Source organism: Bombus vosnesenskii, unplaced genomic scaffold (genome assembly GCF_011952255.1).
Source record: "Bombus vosnesenskii isolate JDL3184/JDL3185 unplaced genomic scaffold, Bvos_JDL3184-5_v1.1 scf7180000016275, whole genome shotgun sequence".
Classification (NCBI taxonomy): Eukaryota; Metazoa; Arthropoda; class Insecta; order Hymenoptera; family Apidae; genus Bombus; species Bombus vosnesenskii.
The window spans coordinates 1,308,962-1,331,449 of record NW_022884344.1 but is presented as its reverse complement, the minus strand read 5'-3'; the positions used below and the strand labels follow the sequence as shown (position 1 = coordinate 1,331,449).

The following is a 22,488-nucleotide window of genomic DNA, read 5'->3' as shown; positions in this document are numbered from 1 at the left end:
AGACGCGTGCAAGTGTGTATCGATGAATATATAAGGAATCGTTCATGAAATAAATATTTCATTATTTTAATATTAATCCTCAGTAGAAATTTAGTGTTTCTATAACATTATTTCGGCTTCAAAGATCCACAATTTTCAACAATAATTACAAAAAAAAACATTTAATAACATAGTGTAAATATCAACTTTATTTTTAATGTCCTTCAATATTTTGATATTAACACAAGCAATATTTTACACTGTTTTTTCAAATTATGAGAAGGATAGAAAAAGAACACGTGTTTAGTGTCAGAATCAAGTAAGAGAACAATTTTAACAACACGAGACTAATTGACAATATAATGAATTTAAAAACTATTGCTTTGTAAAAAATAGAAAATGCGACTTATCGTTTTCTTCCACCGTAATCTTCATATCTAAATAATTGCTTCTAAAGGTGTTAATGGTACGAGAAAAATAGTTGATTAAAGTTTTTATATTTAACACATTAATGGTACAGGTTGTCCTAGTGTTTAAAGAACATCTAAACACTGTATTTGTTTTTAGCTACATAAGAAGCGTTTCATGCATAATTTCGGTGATTTTGAATGATAAACACCGTAAGAAGAACAAATTTTTTACCGTTTTCTTAAAACATTTCAACACCATCGTCGTTATTTTGCAAACAAGAATAGGTATCTTTTTTCGAATATATTTGTAAGAAATATTGACGGCGGAAGTTTTGCGGTAAGAAAAATTTATGTCTTTTAGATAACCGAAATTTAACAATTTTCCCTTTTTGTATGTATTTATTTACTACACCGACGTGGATCGTAAATATTTTTTAAAATTGATCTGTTGTCAAAGATCAGTGGATACGTAGTATTTCACGTTGCGCCTCGAATGAGAAATTGTGGTTGTAAAAGGTAATATTAGTTTGTATACCGCTCTGTTTCCTGAACTATCAGTTAGGAAGGAATTTATTGCAGATACGCTATACCGTGCAGCTAGTTCTATTTTTTGCAATAAATAACTTCTATTTTATATCGGTAAAGATCTTTTTGTACGATAAATTTTGAATCTAAAATATACGCAATAGAACTCAATTTCAAAAGCTGAAAATATCTTAACCATAATACTTTAGAAATTAATAAACTGTGTAATTTATATATACAATTATAATTATAATTGCCTATGACCATTAAACAGTCGTTGCTTACATCTATAGAGGAAAGCGGCTAAATATGGAATAGCATACCTAACAGGGAATTTTTAAAAGTCTGACAAATGAATATCTGTCAAACGGCTATAGACTGTTTCACTCACTCGCTCTGCAAGTGTTTATTTTGCCAAGAACTTTTTTCCCAGTATTCTGATGGTGATATATAGATCAAGTGTCTGGTCCGGTATGACAAATGTGCTGGAGCAGAGTTTTGCACTTGGATATACGATCACTGCAAATAATTTTTAAAAAATGTGTTTATAACTAACGTTCTTTGATAAGTGAAAAGAATAAAACTATCTTTTGTTTGTTCTCCGGGAAAATATTGTACCTGGTGTCAGTGTTCCATATTTGACTACTTAGTTATTGCGGGTTACGTACAATTTATGTTTTTTCAATGTGAATTCAATGTTAAAAACTGTTTATAGCGTTAGAAATATAAAAATGGGATTAAATTGAGCGAATACTCTATTCAAAATTCCATTGATTTTTCAGAATCATGTAAACACTTAGAAAACGATGAAACAAATTGGAAGGAACTTCATTTTCACGCAATTTATTTGAAACCATAGATTCAAAGGTTTTATTCTATTTTTACCAAACTCTTTACAGAGAAACTATGTCTCGGTTAGCTCTCTCACAGTTTCTAATACATTGCTGTTCTTCCACGTAGTTTCAACAAACTTTTATGATTTACCTTCCGTCTTCCTTTTTCTCGTCCTTTTGTAGCATTGCTTTGAAAGTTTTCCGTTTTCAACACGACTGAAACATGACTTCTGCTCGAACATGCGCTTACTTGTGTAAGATGTGCCATGAATTTCATCAGATTCTCTAACCCTTTAGAAGCAAAGTACATTCGCTTTATTGCAGTCGCCGCATCTCCCCACCTAGATGAAACGAATGAAAACCTTGTATAAGGGTCTAAAGCACATTTTGCTCAAAGTTAAATCAACAGTAAAGTACGTGGTTCTACAGTTACTTTTACAAAATACCCAAATTGCAGATAGTTTGTCTGATGGTAATAGTCTGAATAGATAAAATATTAAGTGTATATGTGAATAATCAAACATTTTTCGATCCAGATTCGATCGTTGATATCATTATATCTCGATAGCTCGAACATTTGTGAATTTGTCATTTGTGAATAGGCTGTCAAAGCTAATAGATGGAAATACAAAGACAGATTTGTCGACCATGGCTTTGATATGTATTACATTCAATTAATGGGTTACTCATCTGCTATTGATACTGAAAAATGCCGAGGTCATACATCAACATTTTTCCTCGCGGGAATTGAAGCTACTGTGTCGGTATACATGAAAGTTAAACGATCTGATCGAATGAAATATGTTTTTTTTTAGTATTCCTCTTATCCTATATTCGTTTTATAGCTACACGGATCACGTGCAAAAATAATCAAACTGCGTTAAAGAAGATAAAAGTATAAAGGTTCTGTTAAAGTATAGAGAGGATTTGTAGAGAACAAAAAGTTAAAATTTATTTACAAATTATCTAAATTTAGCTCTACATGTAGGTTACTCTCTGAAGGACTCGACAACACACTCGCTTGCTTGTTTGTTTTCTTCTAATCGCTCTTTTGTCTCGACTGAGACCCGGACGTCCTGCGACGCTCACATACACTCTAGGGAGGGCATGCATACATGTGTCTGCAAGTTCTTCGCTCCCTCACTCTCGTACGTACTCGCACGTACAATATAAATGTACTATTCTATTTAACAAGTTCGATAAAAGCAATTAAAACAAACAAGAAAAAATTAACGTTATGTGATACTGTGATTATTATTTTGATTATGAACGGACTTTAGATATTTGTTTCCATATTTTTTAATGGAGTTATTTGTATTTATAGATTAAATGCTGGAAATAAAAAATATCATTAAAAGATAATATAATATTTATAATTTTTGTAAACAATCTTCTGTAAGAATCTAATTACATTTAAATAAGTAACAATGAATAATTACAAACTCTTAAATATTACTAAGTATATAATTATTCTGTTTGAAACTCGCCTGCTAAGTTTTCAATTAATAATATTTTTCTAGCATATTGCGTACTACTGTCGCAGTTAAGTACTTATATCAAACTGAAAGTGTTAAAGGTATCAATTATTAACATTTATCAAGCGAGAAAATTCATTTTATTTCCAGGGGATCAATGTGATTTATAGATGGAAACTAAGCACAAAAGTGTGCGTCAGATCGCAGATGTTCAGCAGAGCAGCAAAGGTTTCTGTTTCGCTCGCAGTTTCTACCCTCGTTTGTTCGCAATCCCTCGCATTAAACCAAATGAATCGGAAGAGATCAAGTTGGCACGGATCTAAGATTATCAAGACAATTTCCGCGTCATAGCTTATCGTCAAATTGAAAGTTAATATTTAAAAGGATACGTTTAACCATAAATAGAATTGTTTGTGAACAAATTATGTACATCTACTTATAAAGTATTATAAAAATTACTTAATTATTTTCACCACGTGTTACTTTGTTGAAATTGTTTTGGCTACTCGACATTTGTGCCCTGTGTGATGGATAATACAAGAAACGTCCTTTCTCTGGAACCAGCTTCGTTACAGAAGTTTCCAGACCAATGTATACGACCATGGCGATCTATTAATAATTAATCTAACGAGGTAAAAGCTCCAAATTATCATCCATTCGAAACCAACGAATCTTTGTCATGCAACAAACTACTGAGTTAGAAATATCGGAATGATACGGTATGCAGTTTTACATGTATTTCATGAAAATGACGACCGGACGAACAAACGCGAGCCGACAGCTTGGTAACCGATCGTTTAAAATGCATCGATGTTAGCTAAATATCGAAAGCCACTTTCGTTCGCTGTTTCGACTGTGTACAGGATCGTCACTATTATTTGTCACAATGAAGACATTCCATTACATTAGTATTATCACAATCATCCTGATATTCTACGCAATATAGCGACGATGTTTCTTCTTCTTTTCTTCGTTCAATTGCATTCGATAAAAGTTCTTTCCACGCTCCTTCCAATGTTACGTTCTTAATGCTGGATGAAGCGTTTGAAATCGCGTGACGACAATCTTCCAAATTTGTTAGTTTGTTGTGAGATTGTTATATTGATGTGGGAAAGTGTTCCAGTTATAACGTTGTTTTAATACGGTGTCATTGTTTCTAAATTTATAAAAAAACATGAATCAGAATAATAAAAATATTACCTTGTGAATTATTAAATTCTTTATTATTATACTATATTAAATTTTACTTATTATAAAAAAAATAGCACTTATATGTAATTATTTTTTTTCAACCACTTAGTATTTCAATAAATCTTTCAGAATTAATTTCAGATAAACACCGTGATATATATTTTGTAAATGTATAGCAAACAACAATAATAATCTATAAGATAAGTATTCTTAAGATACTTTTAAGACCTTTACTGACGATACACATTACACAAGTACACATCATGTAAATCTTTTTCAGACGAACATCACGTTGGAATCCACATCAAAAGACGATCAAATGTACTTTTCAACTATATATTTGTCTATGAGCATACGCTATGGTACAATTTTTTTTCTGGCGATACATCGATTGTCCGACAAAGTGTCAGTTGTACAATGATTCGAGGGTGTGACAATCACACATTCTCTTTGAGACACACATGCATAATACATTTATTCATGTTTGTTCCCTACTTGTCAAGTTCATAATTGATTTCATTTCTCTTATTCCTGTAATAATTCGCCTTACGTAAGACACATATCCATTACTAAATGATTAAAGTGTCTCGACAGATCAAAGTGGTGTTACTTCGAATCATTTGCTGGTTGTCGCGTGATTTAAGAATCAAGATTGAGAAAAGAGGGTCGCTATGCATACTGGACAATACACGGACATGTCCATCAAAATGTCAGGCTTCCTTTTGAAAATCACAGGTATCTCGAAGGCGACAAACAGTACCGGAGAGAAGCGAAGGAAATTCATGGTGGTCTATACCATAGCTGCACTCGTTTATGGCGTGTACGTGAACGTCGTGGATATTTATCATAACTTGCATAATTTGGACGTGAGTAAGAAAGTCGTTAATCCTCCATGGACGCGTCTTTTGCTTTTTACATGAACTTTAAAGTTTTCATTAAAGTATGTGTGGGTAGTTGATCGCACAATGTGTCAGTAAATAGTACGATACATTATACGGATTTAGATATATCTCGTTAAAAAAGCTTGAGAGCATTTTTTCGTTGCAGATTGTAGGATTTCAGAAGTGTTTGCCCTATGTCATTTCAAACGTTCTTTTAACTTAAATTTACCAGTTGCAAAAATATTACTAAGTCGTAAAATTGTTCTTTTCGAAGCAAGTTTCACCGATTAAATATTACAAATCGTTTTTTCAGCATTGTATCTTTCTGGCTTCCAACACGTTGAACATAATATTGGCGATGTTCAAGCTTTCGGTACTGCACTTTTATAAAACGGAATTTTCGGATATAATTGTATACGCTCAAAAGCATTTCTGGCATACCGATTACAATGACGATGAGAAGATACTTTTCGCAGAGTGCAGAAATTTTTGCAAGTTATGGACGGTATTTATATTGCTTGTTACAGAAAGCTCTTTGTCTTTCTATGCAATTGTACCAATCAGCGGTAAGTTGATTCATCGATTAAAAGATTAAATGACGTTTCTTTTTTTTCCAAAAGAAAATAATTTTCGAAATAGTGAACTGAGTAGCTATCTATATTTTGTTATAGAAGGATTGTACTTTATTTTTCATATATTCGTATATTCACATGTTTTTTCATTCAAATATGGTAAAAACAATTGTAAGTCATAATACATTGAGGAAATAAATTTACGCGTTTTAAGTTATGGAAATACAAGGACTAAATTAACGTTCGAAGTAAGAAATATCTATCTCGGTTAGACAAAAACCTAAACTCATTCTAGTAAAGTCTGACCTTATAAGAAACGTTTATATTAATCAGGAGGATATTATAAAGCTCGTGTTTCGCTATATTTCAGCGAACATTGGAAACAATGGTTCAGAAAGGTTACTTCCATTCAAAATGTGGGTCAATCTACCATTAACCGTGACACCTTATTATGAAATAATGTTCGCCATCGAGGTATTGCAAATCTCCATACATGTAGATTTTAAACTGATGGTCGTTTTTTCTTGTGCGCCCTCAAGTTTTGAAAAGTTTAAACTTTTAGCAACTCTATATCTTTCGTTGCCAGAATAGCTTGATTAAAAAGATATTTAAGTAAAGTATCTGAAACTCGTGTCACATTTTCTTATCGCACAGTCGCCGGTTAAACAGCCCCTAAAAACTGGATAAAATATCATGTATCGCAATAATTTATCATCGACGACTTCATCATCGAATTACTATTTATACAGTTATTGGCCGTACAACAAATTGGCGTAAGTTATTTGTGCCCCGAACAGTTCTTATGTGTGCTGAATCTGCACGTGGTCTATCAGTTTCGTATGCTGCAAAAAACTTTATTGAACTTGTGGTCGAACATCGACGAACAAACCGATATCGCCGATTATTCAAACAAATACTACATAATATTGAAAAAATGCATCCGAAAGCATCAGTCGTTGATTCAATTGAACGCTCAACTCGAGCAAATTTTCACGTTGCCGATTCTCAGTCACATGGTTATCTTTAGCGTGCTGATGTGTTTCGACACGTATGAAATCGTTCTGGTACGTATAAACGATAGGTCTGTTTTAGCCCTTAAAGAATACCGCGGATGGGAGTGCGCCATATCATTTAAATAAAAAATTTAGTGAAGTTAATGAAGTGCGATTAAACGTTTTGTTATTATTCCATACTAGATATTCTACTGGTGGTAAACTTTAAGGGTTGAATAAACGATCATTTCTTTCTACTTTTCACAAAATATTCTAATTTTCGAAACGAAAGCCGAATATATTAAATCTTCAGATCAGAATGTTGTACTTGTACGTAGGCAAACATATCTTCCGAGAAACGACTTATATTTTTTTTCCACATGATCGGTAGCTTTGCCCATATAATTTTCTTCACATATATCTGCCATGGTTTGGTAGAAGAAAGCACGAATGTTAGCATAGCGTCGTATTCGGGATGGTGGGTGTGTCTGCCAATGAGCAAAACAGGCAAAAAGATACGAAAGGATATGAAGATGATGATGATGAAAGCGATGAGACCGTGTCAACTGACCGCCGGAGGATTCTTTCCTGTGAATTTGGAAACATCTACCACGGTATGCAACCACTTCCTTACTCTAATCTCACGTCTACTCTCAAAGTATCACTTTCAGCGTTCTGTTACGATATCTAACATTATTTTGTTCGTAAGTAAGCAGCATTTGCCTCAAAATATGTCTTATCTTCGAAATAATGTAATATGAATTTTATAGTATAGACAGTATAGATATGGTATTTTTGCATTTATGCTTATCGCATATACATTTTTACATATCTATAATTACAATAGAATACGTATTATAATAAACGTATAAATTTTATGAGATTTTTTCGTTACAGCTTATAAGCTCGACGATGTCATACTTTGCTCTCATGAGGGAATCGTCTATGAGAGTAGCAGAGCAATAATTGACTATAAATGCACGGATTTGCACAATGAAAATATCTGAATATTAGCAAATAAACTTCATTATTTGTATTCAAATGACTACAAGAATAAACCTAATATTATTAAATGATTTCTTAATTATTTCTTCAGAAAATTAGCGACAAATTTTCAAAATAAATTCACATTTGAACTTTATTTTCTCGAATGTGCGGCTGCTTCATTTGCGTTGAACGCTAATAAAAGTTCCATCAAGAAGGCAAAGCACTCTTACGTCACTTGAAAGTAACAAAAGCAAGTCACTTTATGCATAGTCACGATCGTTCTTCGTTCTTTCTATTGTCACCTGTTCCGTCCAAACTCTCTGAAATGGCGTTCACGCAAGTCGTCAGAGTGTCGTCGCGATGTAAAGATCTTGCTCTACCACATTGAGCCAAAATTAGGTACATAGTCTTTATCTTAATTATTCGACGTTGACCGCGCGAACGATGCAAGATATGAACATCTGAATTTTTCAAAATTCGAAATCAATCTTTATTTATGCGTATATCACGTCATTTACATTTATTTCGTTACATTTGTTTCGACATGTGGCGGATCGGTATCAATAGGACGCCGACAAGTCGAGCCGCGGGTACCAACCGCCAACACTAGAGGGCTACGACGACAACGAGTCTGTCTGTCTAACTCGCTAGCGGTCGAATATATGGAACGATTGATATAAATACCGCACCTAGCGAGACTCCCTCTACGTCTAAGGCAGGGACTACCGGGCATAGCCTTACTGACGAGTCCACCGGTAGTCCCGGGACGAAACGCACTCTCTCTTTTCATCCGTCGCAGACAATTAGTTGTGCGTCGTGAATCTTCACGAAAGCTTCAATAACGCAATCAAAGATCAGATAGGCGATCAGAAATCAGATACGAGATTATCGTATTATGCAATTATTTCTGATACAAAGTTGAAGAGTTGTGTACAACAGCATCGAGTACTCATTGAATATCGCAGAAAGTTAGAAAATATATTTATGGCGATCGTGCTTGGCCGGGTAATTTCTTGCATACCATGTATGCCTTGTGGGATTTCAGTTATTTCTGGTGAATATGGGTAGGCGATATATTTTAAGTTGTATCGTTCAGTCGTTTCGTTTCAAATTGTCTCAGTTACTTACGCCTAAAGTTATCTCTTTACATTTTTATTATTTTTGTTGAAAACTTTATTTCTTTTATAAACGTGTGTATGCAGTAATCGTGAAAATTAGCGACTACGCGATGCCAGGACTTAAAATCTTGGCTTGGACGTTTGTAGCTGGCTACGTTAACCAGATAGAATGGATACACGATATACGGTAGTGTCCGGATATATCGCCACGAGCTATTTCCACCAACTCCTGCAATTGCTCGCTCAAGGCATGCCTCGTTGTCTGTGATCCGTATCGATGTAATTGAATTCGATATTGAATTATTGCGCTAAGCAAATATAATTTCTTCTACTCTTCATCATATTGTTACGAGATGGCCTTAATCGGATTATTGAGATTCGTGCGATCAAAATGATACCAAACATGAACATATTTGTCCAAGAATTTTTAACTAAACCGAAGAAATGTGTAATATTTCATCAGGAGTAAAAAATGACTCTGTCTTTCTTTTACCTTCGATACGCAATGTGTGCCAATTTTTGGAAAGTCAACACACCCGATATATAATCGTTAAACACAGTTTCGATCAGTGAACATATATTCGGATATTTTAATCACCACGTACAACAGATGCAGTCAATTCAAATATCGTACCAGCTTTTTAATAAATATTCATGGTATGTCAAATTAATTATACACATCAATTATACACAATACATACTATGCAAATGTAAATATCATACGGTTCCCTATTATTTGACTAGATACACAATTGGTTTATACATCAAACCGAGTTTTCATAGAGAAATGAAAATATTATTAAATAAATAAACATAGTTATTTTTTTGTTTCTGAACTTAGTTATACATTTTCGTTCAATATTTTAATTGAACATAATTATTAAATCCATGTATTATACACATGCAATATATATATATATAATGGCAGACAATAGAAAGTTTATAAAATAATAAATATAAAAAGACGCTATAATTTTACAAAACAGATTTATATTTGATAAGAGTAATAAATAAGTATATGTATAATATACAGTACAGAATAGACGATTATTACTAACACAGCAAAAGATCTGTAGTACAGAAGGTATTAAAATTCATAGTCTATCAATTTTAAATTTTCCTTTATCTGCAATTGTATAATACATATAGTAAAACTATAGTTTAAGATTGCACTTTTCACGAGAAATACACAGTTTCTCTGGAATATAATTTCCTGATTACCTATACATCATCCGTACGACTGTCGTATGAAAAATAATGAATTTCGTAACTTAAATTATTTTCCAGTACAAGTGAAACAGTTGCACAGTTATTTCATGCATTTTACAATAGCTATTATCCACATCGGAAACAGTATGTTGAACAGAAATATTTGCATAAAAGTAAATTTATAAGCAAATTGATATTATAAACAATCCATCCATTTTTTTTCACAAGGTGTGAATCCTTCGTAGGAATACAAACAGCAATCTCACGTTTTTCCTCATCCATATGCATAATTCAAGGTCTTTTGAAGGTTGCATGAGAAAAGAAAATTTGATTTCTTTGCTCTCATTTCCCATGATTCATGGTATCTAGAATTCCATTAAACGAATTCCATATTTAAAGAAGTTTGCCTAAGTGGTTCATAAAAAATATAAATCGTACGAAGGAATAAATTAATAGTTAATCCTGCATGATATTTACTTATTTTACTTGTTCATTTGTTCAAGATCGCATCAACCCTGTTATTATTAGTAGCCACAACGACCGTATACATAATATCTAATACGTAATATATAACATACATAATACATAACGCATAATGAATTAACGATATAGCAATACGGCAGTATATTAGATTGCAGATTTTTGAGCGAATTACAATCAAGCAAATAAGTAGTAGAACCTCGGTAGAAAATTGCTTTATCTACCAAGTATTACAAAAAGTACTGTACCTTGGATATATCATATATTTTATTATGTTATATGCATTCTGTGCAATATTGCATTTTTAAATGTCCCATAAATGCATAAAAATCAGCGGTCTAATTGATTATAAGCGAATATATGTATACACGCATAGCGGTTACTACATAGTCGGATAAGCTCAGTTTACAATGTTATATCCCAATGTTATCCCACGTAGCTGTGTTTTTAAGAAAGCATAGAATAGTTTTGCAGAGTTTTTGATTGTTAAAAACTAAATGAAACTGAAGCGAGAGATAAAATTCAGTCCTTATGTGCAAGACATTTTTGCAGTTCGATAGACGGTCCATTAAGAAGATACCATTGTGATAGTTGCTCTTTTGCATCGCTTCTGGTTAGAAAGCGTGAATGTGTTACGTGGCTTTTTCGTCAATCGACCTTAGTGTTCGGTAATCAATTTTTGCGCAATCGTTTTCTTCTGTATACTGTTTACTAGTCTGTAAAGTGGTAAATATTTACTTCAACGTAAATTAGGTAGAGGAAGGACACACGGGGATAAAGGAAAAGTAGGATGAGAGATTGTAAAATCAAAGCAAATACACGTGTCGAATGGTACGAACTTTTTGGAGTTCGGACGCAATGCGATTTTCCAGGAAAGTTGCGGCCGTGGCAGCGACGGTGGCGGCGGCGGGAAATTCCCCGGGCCGAGCGAGTTGGTCTCCATGGAAACCACCCCAAAGCCAATCCGGGGTACATTCGTACGTACATTTACCCTTGTCGAGGCGCGTCTGCAACACTCCCCTTACTCCGCTCTCTCTTCATAAACTTGCTTCCCTTTTCGCCCCTCTCGACTCTTCCGTATTGTCCCCCTTCTCCGCATCCCGAGCTCTCCTTCTCCCTTTCTCCCGTTATCTGCTTCACCTCCACCATCTTGCTCCCTTTTATTTTATTTTTCTCTCGCGTCTCTTTGTTCCGCTATAATCTTCCTACCCGATTTCTTTTTTATCTTCATAACCATCCTATTTCTCTATCGTTTCGTTTTATTTTACGTTCTTTTTACGCCTCCTCTTCCTTCCTCCTTTCACTTTTCCGCGTTCACTTTCCTTCGTCGCGTTCCAAACCAATCCAGTAAGAAACGAGTCGCCTATTTGTCAACCCCGCGAAACAAAAAACGGGGGAAATTGATGAATTATACGAGATCAATCAAATCGATCAAACGTTTTTGCGTTGAGATCCAACAGATTTCAAAAAGTGGAGTTACCACTTTCGCCCGTGAGCTTGAATACTTACATTTATTTGAAATTCGATTTATATAATATTAGGTAGTAATTAATCATTTCAATCTTGTAAAGCAGCAGCGAAGGTATTAAAATTTATGTAATAGGTAGCGAATGTAATTTATTTTTCAATATTTGTCGTCAATGCTCTTCTTACGTAATAAAAAGTGTCTGGTAATGAGGGATTTCAATGGAATCGCTGTCCTTAGGAAGGAAATAATAAGAAGAAATTTCCTTTGTTGAAAATATCATAAGCATGATTGTATTTTACCTCTCATAATATTGATCATAGCTAGTAAACGTTAGATATTTAAGTTACATTTCCATTGTTATATATCAAACAATAGAAGCTATATATGAATACAATAAAATAACAATTACAATAAAACTAAATGTTTATGTATATATACTTTTTTGAATTCTTACTAATTATATTTTTATTATCATCTTTTAATATTTTCCTTTTGCTGCAATAACATTCGCATATTCTTCCAGCTTTTTTATTTTCTTTTGTCACTCAATAACATTTATGTTTTTGCGTTTCAGATCAACTTTCTTTTAGCTATTTCTTTCATGTAGCATTTTGCAATTCTCTTTCTCATTTCACAGTATCTAACATGTTCTTCTTTACTTCTTTTTCGTCAGTTTCTGACGTTAGAGACGCCACGTCAGCGACGACGCCAGCGGCGCGGCGCGCGTCGTCCAGCAGATTGCCTGGCACGATGCAGCCTTATAGACGCCGCGTCGTTGCGTGTCTGATTGCTCGAGGCTCTGCGTTTAATCGAACAGTGACGCCGAAGAGGGCTTCTATGACATTTGATAAGCTCCTTTTCTTTCTCTATCTACACTTTTGTCCTGTTCTTACCTCTACGCAAATATTCTTTACGCATTTGACAATTATTGACAGAAAGATCTCGTTTTATTAGCTTCGTTGCCATATTGCTTCTTTAAAATTGACAGGAACAATTAACTATAGAAGGAGGAGATGAGTTGCCATTAGTAGAAAAGCACATAATTAATCGCGTACATATTCGGACACGGCACTATCTGTCTTGCCGCGTATAAGAAGTGATTTTTAAACATCGTGTTGAGGTCCTTTTCTTTGTACGAGTATTTCCTATAATGATACCTTCTCGTATCGTCTTGTACCGAATAACATTTTACGTTACGAATAATAACAGTTACGAATAATTGTACAATTTTGCGATAAATTTTTCCCCTTGTCTTTATAATAATGGATATACAATGGCCCAACTGAATATTAAACTGAAAAGTAACGCGAGCGTTGAAATACTTTCGCGAACCTCATAAGACGCTATGTAGATACAAAGTCCTTAAGTACCAATCCCGTATACGTTGACAGATTTTCTTTTAATATTCACTATACATTCTTTAGAACTTGTTTCTTCGTTTAATCACAATCCAGGTTTCAGAACTTAAGATTAACGTGTGTTGTTTGTTTATTAGCAGTTTAGAGCGTAAACGTTCGAATACTTTCGTAAGCGGCTGTATATAAGTGTACATGAAGGAAGCATAAATCCTCCAGTTGTCTACCTCAATGCGTCAGCTACCTCTGCTGTGCTCGTTTCCCTGGTCCTTCTTTCCCCAATGGGAGGAGGTAACCATCCAGGACAGTGCGTCATCGGACTGTCGACCTGGTACGATACAGCTTCTGGCTGTGTGGTCCGCGGTATCGTAGGGATAACATCGCACGGTGCTATCTGCTGGTAGATTGGTCATGTGCTATTTGCCGAATGTGATTCTCCAGAAATCAGTGGCATTGGAAGAGACGAGGCGGTAGCAGTTCCAGCCTTGCGAAACCAGCCCACGAGTATCCTTTCTGACCTGCGACTAGTTATCAAAGTATTCTTCGTTTACACAGATGCCGAGCTAGGTAAGATAGAACTTCGATGGGAACCAGATCTCCTTCATATGCACCTTCTCGATCGCGTAGTTCGCTTTTTACGCCTCATACGAGCCCAGATTCAGTAGAATTGGGTCTCCAGTCGCGGCTCTTAAAGGACTTCGATTACACTAAGCTCCACTAGGTCAATATTGCTCCTGGCAGCAGCTAAATAGTGTGATAATGCGAGTGACAGTGCGAGTATGCGACGTTGTAATCTTCATCGATATCGAGGATCTCCGCCGCTGTTAGAACTGCGATTATTGTAATAAACGTATTTAAAAATCACCGAAACCGAGAACGTCAGTTTTCTGAATAATTGATGGTTAATTTTCTTTTTACATACAAGTGACATGGATTTAATTCGACCGAATAAGTTGTTGCGAATTCTCAACTAATCAGTCAGGTTGCAACTGATCGGTTAATATCGCGAATCTTGAACCAGATTAACGCTCAAGGTGAAGGTAAATTAAAGATGTTGAGTAGTCGTATGTTTGGGTTATTTATTTGCACTGTTTAGTATACACGAAAAGAATCACCAGCACGTTAAGATACAGAATAGTGTTATGTTTTAGTCGATACGGCTTAGTATAATAAGAAGAGTATGACGCTCTGATGAATGTTGCAAGACTTTGTTCATACCGCTCTCTCAAGAAGCTTCGTCTGGTTCTTATATATTACTTTTCCGTCCCCGGTTTTGCTTCTTACCACGGGTTTTATGGGATGGGAATCTATTACTTCAAATCTTATAATTCTGTACTCTCGTGGGCGCTTATCCTCTGGTATTGTTGATTGATACCAGTTGTTTACGTTAGACCTGACCGATCGGGCACTTAGGGCACTTATTAATTAGTCTCTTGATGAGTTTCGCATGTAAAGTTTACAATTTGGAAGGTAGGAAATTTGGATTTTTCCAGAAAAGATTGATGTGCTGTTTCAGTCATAAACGGACGGCCACTTCAAATCCCGAACATAAGTAAACTTTACAAGAAGAAAAAAAAAAAATGAAAAAGAAAGAAAGAAAATGGAGATATTAGAGAACAATTCAATCGTAAAGAGAAACGATCAACGTTTAATAAACGAAACACGCGGTACTGGTGCGTTGCTAGAAATAACAAATGTTTGCTTTCTCTGTGTTTTATTTTCGTTGCTATCGCTCCTGCGTTTATTTCCTGGTGAAACAGTTCTAACGAACCGGAGATGATAGGTTCTCGAGAGTGCTTAACTTTTCAGTTTTAAAACATTAACCAACATCTCGAGGGAGTCGTATGTGCAAAGCCCATGAAAGTGCATTATGATCAGCCTCCATTAATGGTTTCCCATCGATCCTAGTATTGTACATACACCATATAGCTATGCACAGCACGTTAATTTTGTTTGCACTTAATGTAATTTTGTCCATGTTAAACTCACCTATATACATGTAAATAAAGCGATGACAATCACTCGATATTATCGCTTCTGATATAATCAGTGTAATTGTAGTTGTATTTATGCTCTGCCCATCGATTTCCATCCATTGGATCGAGTGATAAGTTTGTTTATTCTTCAAAAATTATTTATAAAAGGGAAAGATACACGTATCAGAGTATTTTCACGAAAAACTACGCCTGCGCGACTTGATTTCGGCCCGACAGACATTGGCATCTAAACGAATTATTACAATTAATTATAATTACGTTCAACGACACGATAAGTTGTATAAAGTTACCATGGAAGAACATTTATAAGCATGTAAATTGGCACACTGATGATCAACCAATGGTTGAACCAAATCACAGAAAACACTTATGAATTAAAAAAAGTTGTTTCTGTCGTATTCCAGTTTAGCGACAAAGTAACGCGTGAGCACCGAACTTTAAAGTCACTTGAAAACACATAACTATGAAGACACCGTTATTCGCTAATCCATCGTTGTACGGTCAAGACCCGACAATGGGCTGGACTCCGACCGATTCAAGCTCCGTTATGTGCATGGAATTGTAGTAGGGAGGCTTCCTTGAAATTCCAAACGATACATAAAAGACATAAAAGACTAGAAAAATAATTCTAAGGGTTGTAACTTATCCGTTTTGCATATATCGGATGATTACGTTATGGGGCACTTGATCGGATAAACGAGACCAAGCTCCACCTGCATAGATCGGATAACTGGACCGCCAGACAGGCGCCATCGCCTGCATCCTGTTTATCACGGTTGCCAGAAGTACGGACAGCAGAGAGGGGTTTTGACGTAGCAAACAATAACAGAGGGAGAACAGACTAGTTCTTACCGAGGAGTCGGCGTCGATTGGCGTTAGCGTCGGTTGGTGACTCCACGCTTTCAAAGCACGAAGCGAATCGCGCATATCAACAGCAAGTGCATAGGTAAACGCTTGTTGATTGCGAGGTGACAATAATTTTGTATAGTTTTGTCGAATTTTGAAATTCCGATATAAATAAGGAATCAGGTGAGACAACTGTTTAACACTGTTGTATCAATGTAATCTAAGAAATGATCGTTTTTTGAAGAATATAAAGTATATTGTTATCCTGAAGTTATGACACGCGAAATCGATCACTCGTGTATTCTTTAAAGCGATAAATTCGAAGGTAGTGACTACGTCATTTTAGTTTTACGATTATTTGTTCTTTTCTTAAATAGCTCTTTTGATGTATTTAGGCAGTGATGGCGTGCCGGTACAGCTGAAAGAAGCTTTGCTATAGAAAATGAGTCAAGTAAGACATATTATATGTTTGATACTTTTGCATCGGTTTACATCGTTATAATATCTTAAATCAATTAATAACGAGTATTTTATAAAGGGACAGCGGTAGTAGTATGCTGTTTCCTGCTACAAGGAAAGTTCCTAAAAAGCAGGCATTCCGTAATGACCAATATGAAACTAGGGGTACAGCTTGCAGCGGTATCCTCGTAGCAGATGGATGTGAACTGCTGAAGCACAATAAAAGAATGACCTATTTAGTAAATGTATGGGCAAGAAGTCTGAAAGAGGTAAGACATGGAGCAGAAGGTTCAACAACCTGTTCTTTGGAGAACAATGTAAAGAAAGCGGAATTGAGAGTTTCCACGAACGTTGTTGAGCACAGCAGAAGTTTCTATTTATTCGGACATTTTTCCATTTCATATTCAACATTGAGAAATCAACAATAGTGTAAAATATTTGGCTCAAAAGAAACGAAACATCTGCTCTCATTACAAAATGTTATTAACAAATGTATAGTTTTAGAAATATTACGAAACATAACTTTCTCCGCATTGATAGATGAAAGAGACACGTCGGAAGTCAAAAGTAAAAAAGGCTATGTAGGAAAACTTGTACAAATGTTTTCTACATTCTTTAATAATAAACTAATGATTTAATTGCTAAAGAAAAATACTAAATTCAAACGCCAGTTTTACAGCGATCACTCCTAACAACACCCCCATATATATAGTATATGTATAATATAGTATACGTATAATATATAGTATAATGTATAGTAATCAGATAATACTATGCCATTCTTATAGCATTGGAAGCTGTTAAAAAGCACTATAAAACAGCTGTCGTATTTAGCAACTCACTAGCAACGATACTCGTAATAACTAGCAATAACTTTGTTATAAGAGACATACTCGAATTATACACGGATCTATCAGCAGCAAATTACTATAGCATGAATTCCAGTCCATCAAGGAATATCGAGTAACGAAGCTGCAGGCAACGTAGTCAAAGAAGCGGTAAATATCCAACCTTCGACCACATCAACGTCACGTCAAGATTTTAAAAGAAGCATACAGCACACGTCAAACAAGCGTGAAAGCACAAGTGGAACGTTGAAAAATCGATTAGATCGAGCAACAGCCCGAACAATTTTCTTCGTGACATGATAGGAAGATCCTTCAATGGCAGAAACCGAATAATTCTAAACAGGATCCACATTGACCATGTTGAGGTTGAGGTTGACTGATTGCAGAACGAGTGGATGAATTTGTAATAGAAAGGTATATTGAAATAATTAAAGGTATAAGTATAAGTTTATGTTGATTCAGATCCTCGCTCTCTTAGTGTTACGATACAATGGAATCGATAGGGAGCACGTTCATATATTTATAGCGAAAGGGCATTACCAAAAATGTTAACCTTATAGCTTTAGCTAGAGGCTACAAGGAACATAAATAGACATCTGTTTACTAGTTCCTTTGTTCCTAGACCTTGCAACCCAAAACATAATGTATATTCAAGGGTATAATGTATATTTCTGCGTAACAGCAGTCTCCAGGTCACGGTATACATAAACAAAGACGTAGAGTTTTTCTTGAAGCAGTTACTTCAACAGGCCATACCAGACGCTCTTACAAATTCCTCCTCACCTGAAAGGGAATACCTTTGCCTCACTGAAACACATGTCAATGTTCTTCGACTCTTAAATACATATCGATCTTTCGTAAAAAAACAGAAACCTTACGAAATCAGGCTAAACTTCTCCAATCAGTAAAGGAACGTTTTGTACGAAGATTGTTAAGAACCTTCTCAAATTTATTCAAAGCAATAAATAGGTTCTACGATCTTATCTAAGTACTACCAATCGGCAGATCGATAATGGCCCAGATGTCGGTAGGACGTTGATCTTTTAAATAAAAAAAGGCATGCTAAATTGAAGTGGATGGAGAAAGAAGAACGAACCCTTGACAAATCGCCTTAACAACAGAACCTACACTGGCAATAGGATTATCATTATGGTCCTATCGCATCATCGATCGCCGATCGAACGATTCTGTCGATGATCGCTAGCGGAATTCGTTTTGGCCTGGAGCTGTTACAAAATTGTAATAAGAACTTATAATTATCCTTTTTCCTCATTTCTCTTGAATGTGGCGTAACTGACTATTTTATGAATCTTTCGACCTCGGTGAGAGAGCGCAGCGGATGACTAATTACATTCACCGTGTTACCGTGATAAATAGTTTTGCGGAATTAATGCGATAACCGAAGTACTGTCAAATTATTTCCAAACAATAGCGAAAAGATAACGCTGGTTTGGTTGCAATCGTATCATTGGTATGCAGACGCAGAATTCATGCGGCGCACCGTGTTGAAAATGAACTGAATATACCGGATTCTGAAATTTTCGTAATAGAATCCGTATAAAGGATGTAACTCACACGGGAGTTGATGGTGTCGGACGCGTAATTATTTAGGCGTTAATTGAAAGTGGAAATTATAACACGATTTACTTGTGCGCTTCTATTAAATCCAATAATATCGTATGTACGTAATGTTTTAAGCGAGTGGTATTTCATTTTCAAATATGAAGCGTAGTTCTTTATCGAATAAGACTCATCTGTATCTTTAATACAACATTAAACAAAACATTAGTTTCCACTTTCATTCGCTGTTAAACAAAGAAAAAGTAAAATCCACGTTAAAACGTTCATTATTGATCGAATTGGCATTATTTGTAATAACAAATAATCTTTATACTGAATCTATTTCTGTATAAATATATTGTCAAGCTTTACATATTATATTTATATGAATTATCATGGAAGATGCTTTTAGAATTTTCTTTTAGATTTATAAATTATGTCTCGCACTTAAATCATCATCGTAATTATCATCCACGCGTCGTATAGATATTTTAAAAGTTTGCACTGAAGGGCCAACGCGGGCTTCAGATGTACACAGTGAACGTGTCAAAATACACACACATCATCACATGTATGTATTTCCGATGGAAAGTGGATTTCATGAGTACATAAGTGCACAACAGCTTCGAAATCGTTCTACGTTTCATCGATAATATCAATTATTTATAACAGATACACACAATTAAAATTATAATTCTGTAAATTTATATATGTATGTACTCGGATAATTAAAATTGCATACAAGTTACGTATGTATGTAGAAATGTTAAATTATTAGTTTGTAGGTAACAGTATGATTTATACAATATCGTTTGCACTCATACGAAATCGAATATAATACCTCGTTTCACGTTTTCGTTACTCGCTACTTCTTCGACACAACGACACAACGATCTTCGCACGACAACGATAAATTCAACTCTGACTCTTTCAACCCACTTTTTTCCCAAACACATCTTGGTAACGCTCACAACACTCTTTTACAACGTCAACATATCTCGACGACGCTAATAAACAATTACTCCTCACGCCACGTCCTTCCCTGATGTCACACTATCCCACATGTATATAAATTATAGCTTTCATAATTCAGTCGATAACAAAGTTTCAAAAGGAAATCATGTCTTCAAGATGAACCAACAGATGACGCGTTAGGTCACCAATATGTTATATGTATGTGCATACCATATATACCATAGAACGCTGTATCACATGTCATACACATAATTATTACGATATCAATAGTACTTTGTGTGTTAAAGCCATTCAGTTTAATTAGAGATATTAACTCCTACAGCAAAAACAATTTCAATTATCTCGACAGTACCCAATTTTAATTTTCGATGTAATTAGGAGACGCGGTACAATATTGTCGCGTTAAGTTTGAGCTTTAGAAAAACATTTCATATGCGCCAATGTGCATTCACGTATTCCAAATGTTATTTATTTTAGCGTAAGAGAAAAGATCGAGATAAAATAACAATATTACCTTCAACTTGTTATAATCCTTTAGAATTTCAACGTTTGGCTGAATTTCTATTTGCGTTTTACATCTTTTAATCATTTTTGTCTTGATACAATTTGTTAATATAATTTTGGATCTAAAATTAATTTAAAGTTAGAATTTTGTAGCTTTTTAATTTCGATATTATTGAACTATCTTTTTTTACGATTAAACCGCTCACCTCCTTACTGATAAATTACATTTATAGTATTGATCTTTCCATCGATCACCGAATATTATATAATGTGTATAAATAATAAAGTATTATATACGATAGAACTCTATTTACCCTAACTTTTCGGAGGACAAGCGGTTTATATAATCGGAAGAATCGTATAACAGAAGCCTTCCGGTTTCGCCTATTGCCTATTTTACTTTTCGTTCGCAAGGGCTGACGTGCAGCTAAGCGAATTGAACCAGAGACAGTTCAGTTAATCGATCATCGATAAAAATTTCGTTGTAACAAACAAACTCCGGAAAAACGTAGTTCTACCGTAACGTAAAATAGAAAAAAGTCGACAAGTTACGACAAAACAGTCGATCGATACGAAGCATTAAGTTTTCTTCTTTTCGTGCTAGTCAAATAAACAAATACCGCGTTCGAGACTCAAGCGATGAGGTGTTTTGCCGATGCAACTACCGAATCCAAATCGCGCGAATGCTCGTGAAAAATTCAAAGGCGGATTCATAAATTGACAGATTCGAGTTTTAACCTTGGCGCAGTCATACAGGCAGTGCGACAAACGAACGGGGTATCCAGAATAACTTGCTTGAAAAACGCCAGCGGCGACGCCTGAAACCTTTGAATGGGGATCGGTGATCCAGCTATTGTTGCTAACCCCATGTCGCGTGCCGGCTGTGTGCCCAAATTCCACACCCTTCTCGTATTTCCCTACGTTCATTGTCCGTTATGGTAATTTCGCTGCAACTCCCGTTGCAAGGCTGTAACTGAAGCACATCGTACAAAAATGATGTCGATGAATACGATTTTTAGCTGTTATTATCGCAGCTTGACCTACCGTGAAAACACTGTGGCAGTCGGCATGAATGTACAATCAGCCATGAAAATCTACGTACATCTATCGAATTTTACGTATCTGACTTACCAAGAAACTGCTTTCCAAGTCAACAGCTACATCATTAAAGATGCGAGAATCAAAATTGTCATCGTCACTATCTATATTTTCTTCGCAAAGATAATTCATTTTTCTTCTCAACATAATTCAAATAGAATGGGTTTCCAATAAAACAGGTTCAGATCCGACTGTCATTACCGATCGCTTGTAACTGACCGAGGAGTATTATTTTTTATTTGTAAACAGTTACCGATAACGACCGAAAAATACATTTGGAGTGGAGCACAGCACATCGGTGGTGCTAGAGAGGCGGACTGGGAGCGTTAAGGGTTAATTAATCGATAATTTGTTGGCTGTTAGTTACGCAGCAAATTGGAACAGTTTCGTGTACTTCTATAGCCAGTGCGGAAGATTTATTTCCTTTGGGAAACTTGGAGTCTCTTTATGCCGTGTTCTATTAGTTAGAAGCGATTGCATGCCGTTGGGCATTTTTAAGTTTCATCTTGCATCTTTGAATTTAGCGCAGTAGTAAAGTGGACGTTCGATGGTGTTGATGTCGCGATGGTCACGGGATCCAGGATTTTACTTTTGATGAGATGCGAATGTGTAGCAGTGACTTATCCTGCGTTTGATTATTTGTATCTGTTCTTTTCCTGTGAAGGTTATTCAAATCGCAAAAATCGGTTTCAGCGGTAAGAAAGTAGCTGGACATTATTGATGTTT

The 22,488-nt window shown here is 35.3% G+C and overlaps 1 protein-coding gene across 1 annotated transcript; it reads right to left on the bottom strand.

The window, feature by feature from the left end:
• Positions 1 to 233: 233 nt before the first annotated feature.
• On the bottom strand, positions 234 to 20,433 carry LOC117242725. The gene is made up of 3 exons (XM_033509631.1): positions 20,025 to 20,433; positions 1,899 to 2,084; positions 234 to 1,433 (listed from the first exon to the last, which is right to left on the bottom strand). Exons 1-3 carry the CDS (start codon positions 20,139 to 20,141, stop codon positions 1,431 to 1,433), a joined length of 306 nt encoding a protein of 101 aa, XP_033365522.1. The 5' UTR covers positions 20,142 to 20,433; the 3' UTR covers positions 234 to 1,430.
• Positions 20,434 to 22,488: the final 2,055 nt, after the last annotated feature.

Bases quoted from the DNA above. Each gene is read 5' to 3' on its own strand.
- LOC117242725 (XM_033509631.1), bottom strand. From the start codon at position 20,141: ATGTGTTTGGGAAAAAAGTGGGTTGAAAGAGTCAGAGTTGAATTTATC. The intron at 2,085-20,024 runs ATTATATTCGAT...TCATCTAGGTGG, and splicing joins ACGAAAACGTGAAACGAGGT to GGAGATGCGGCGACTGCAAT.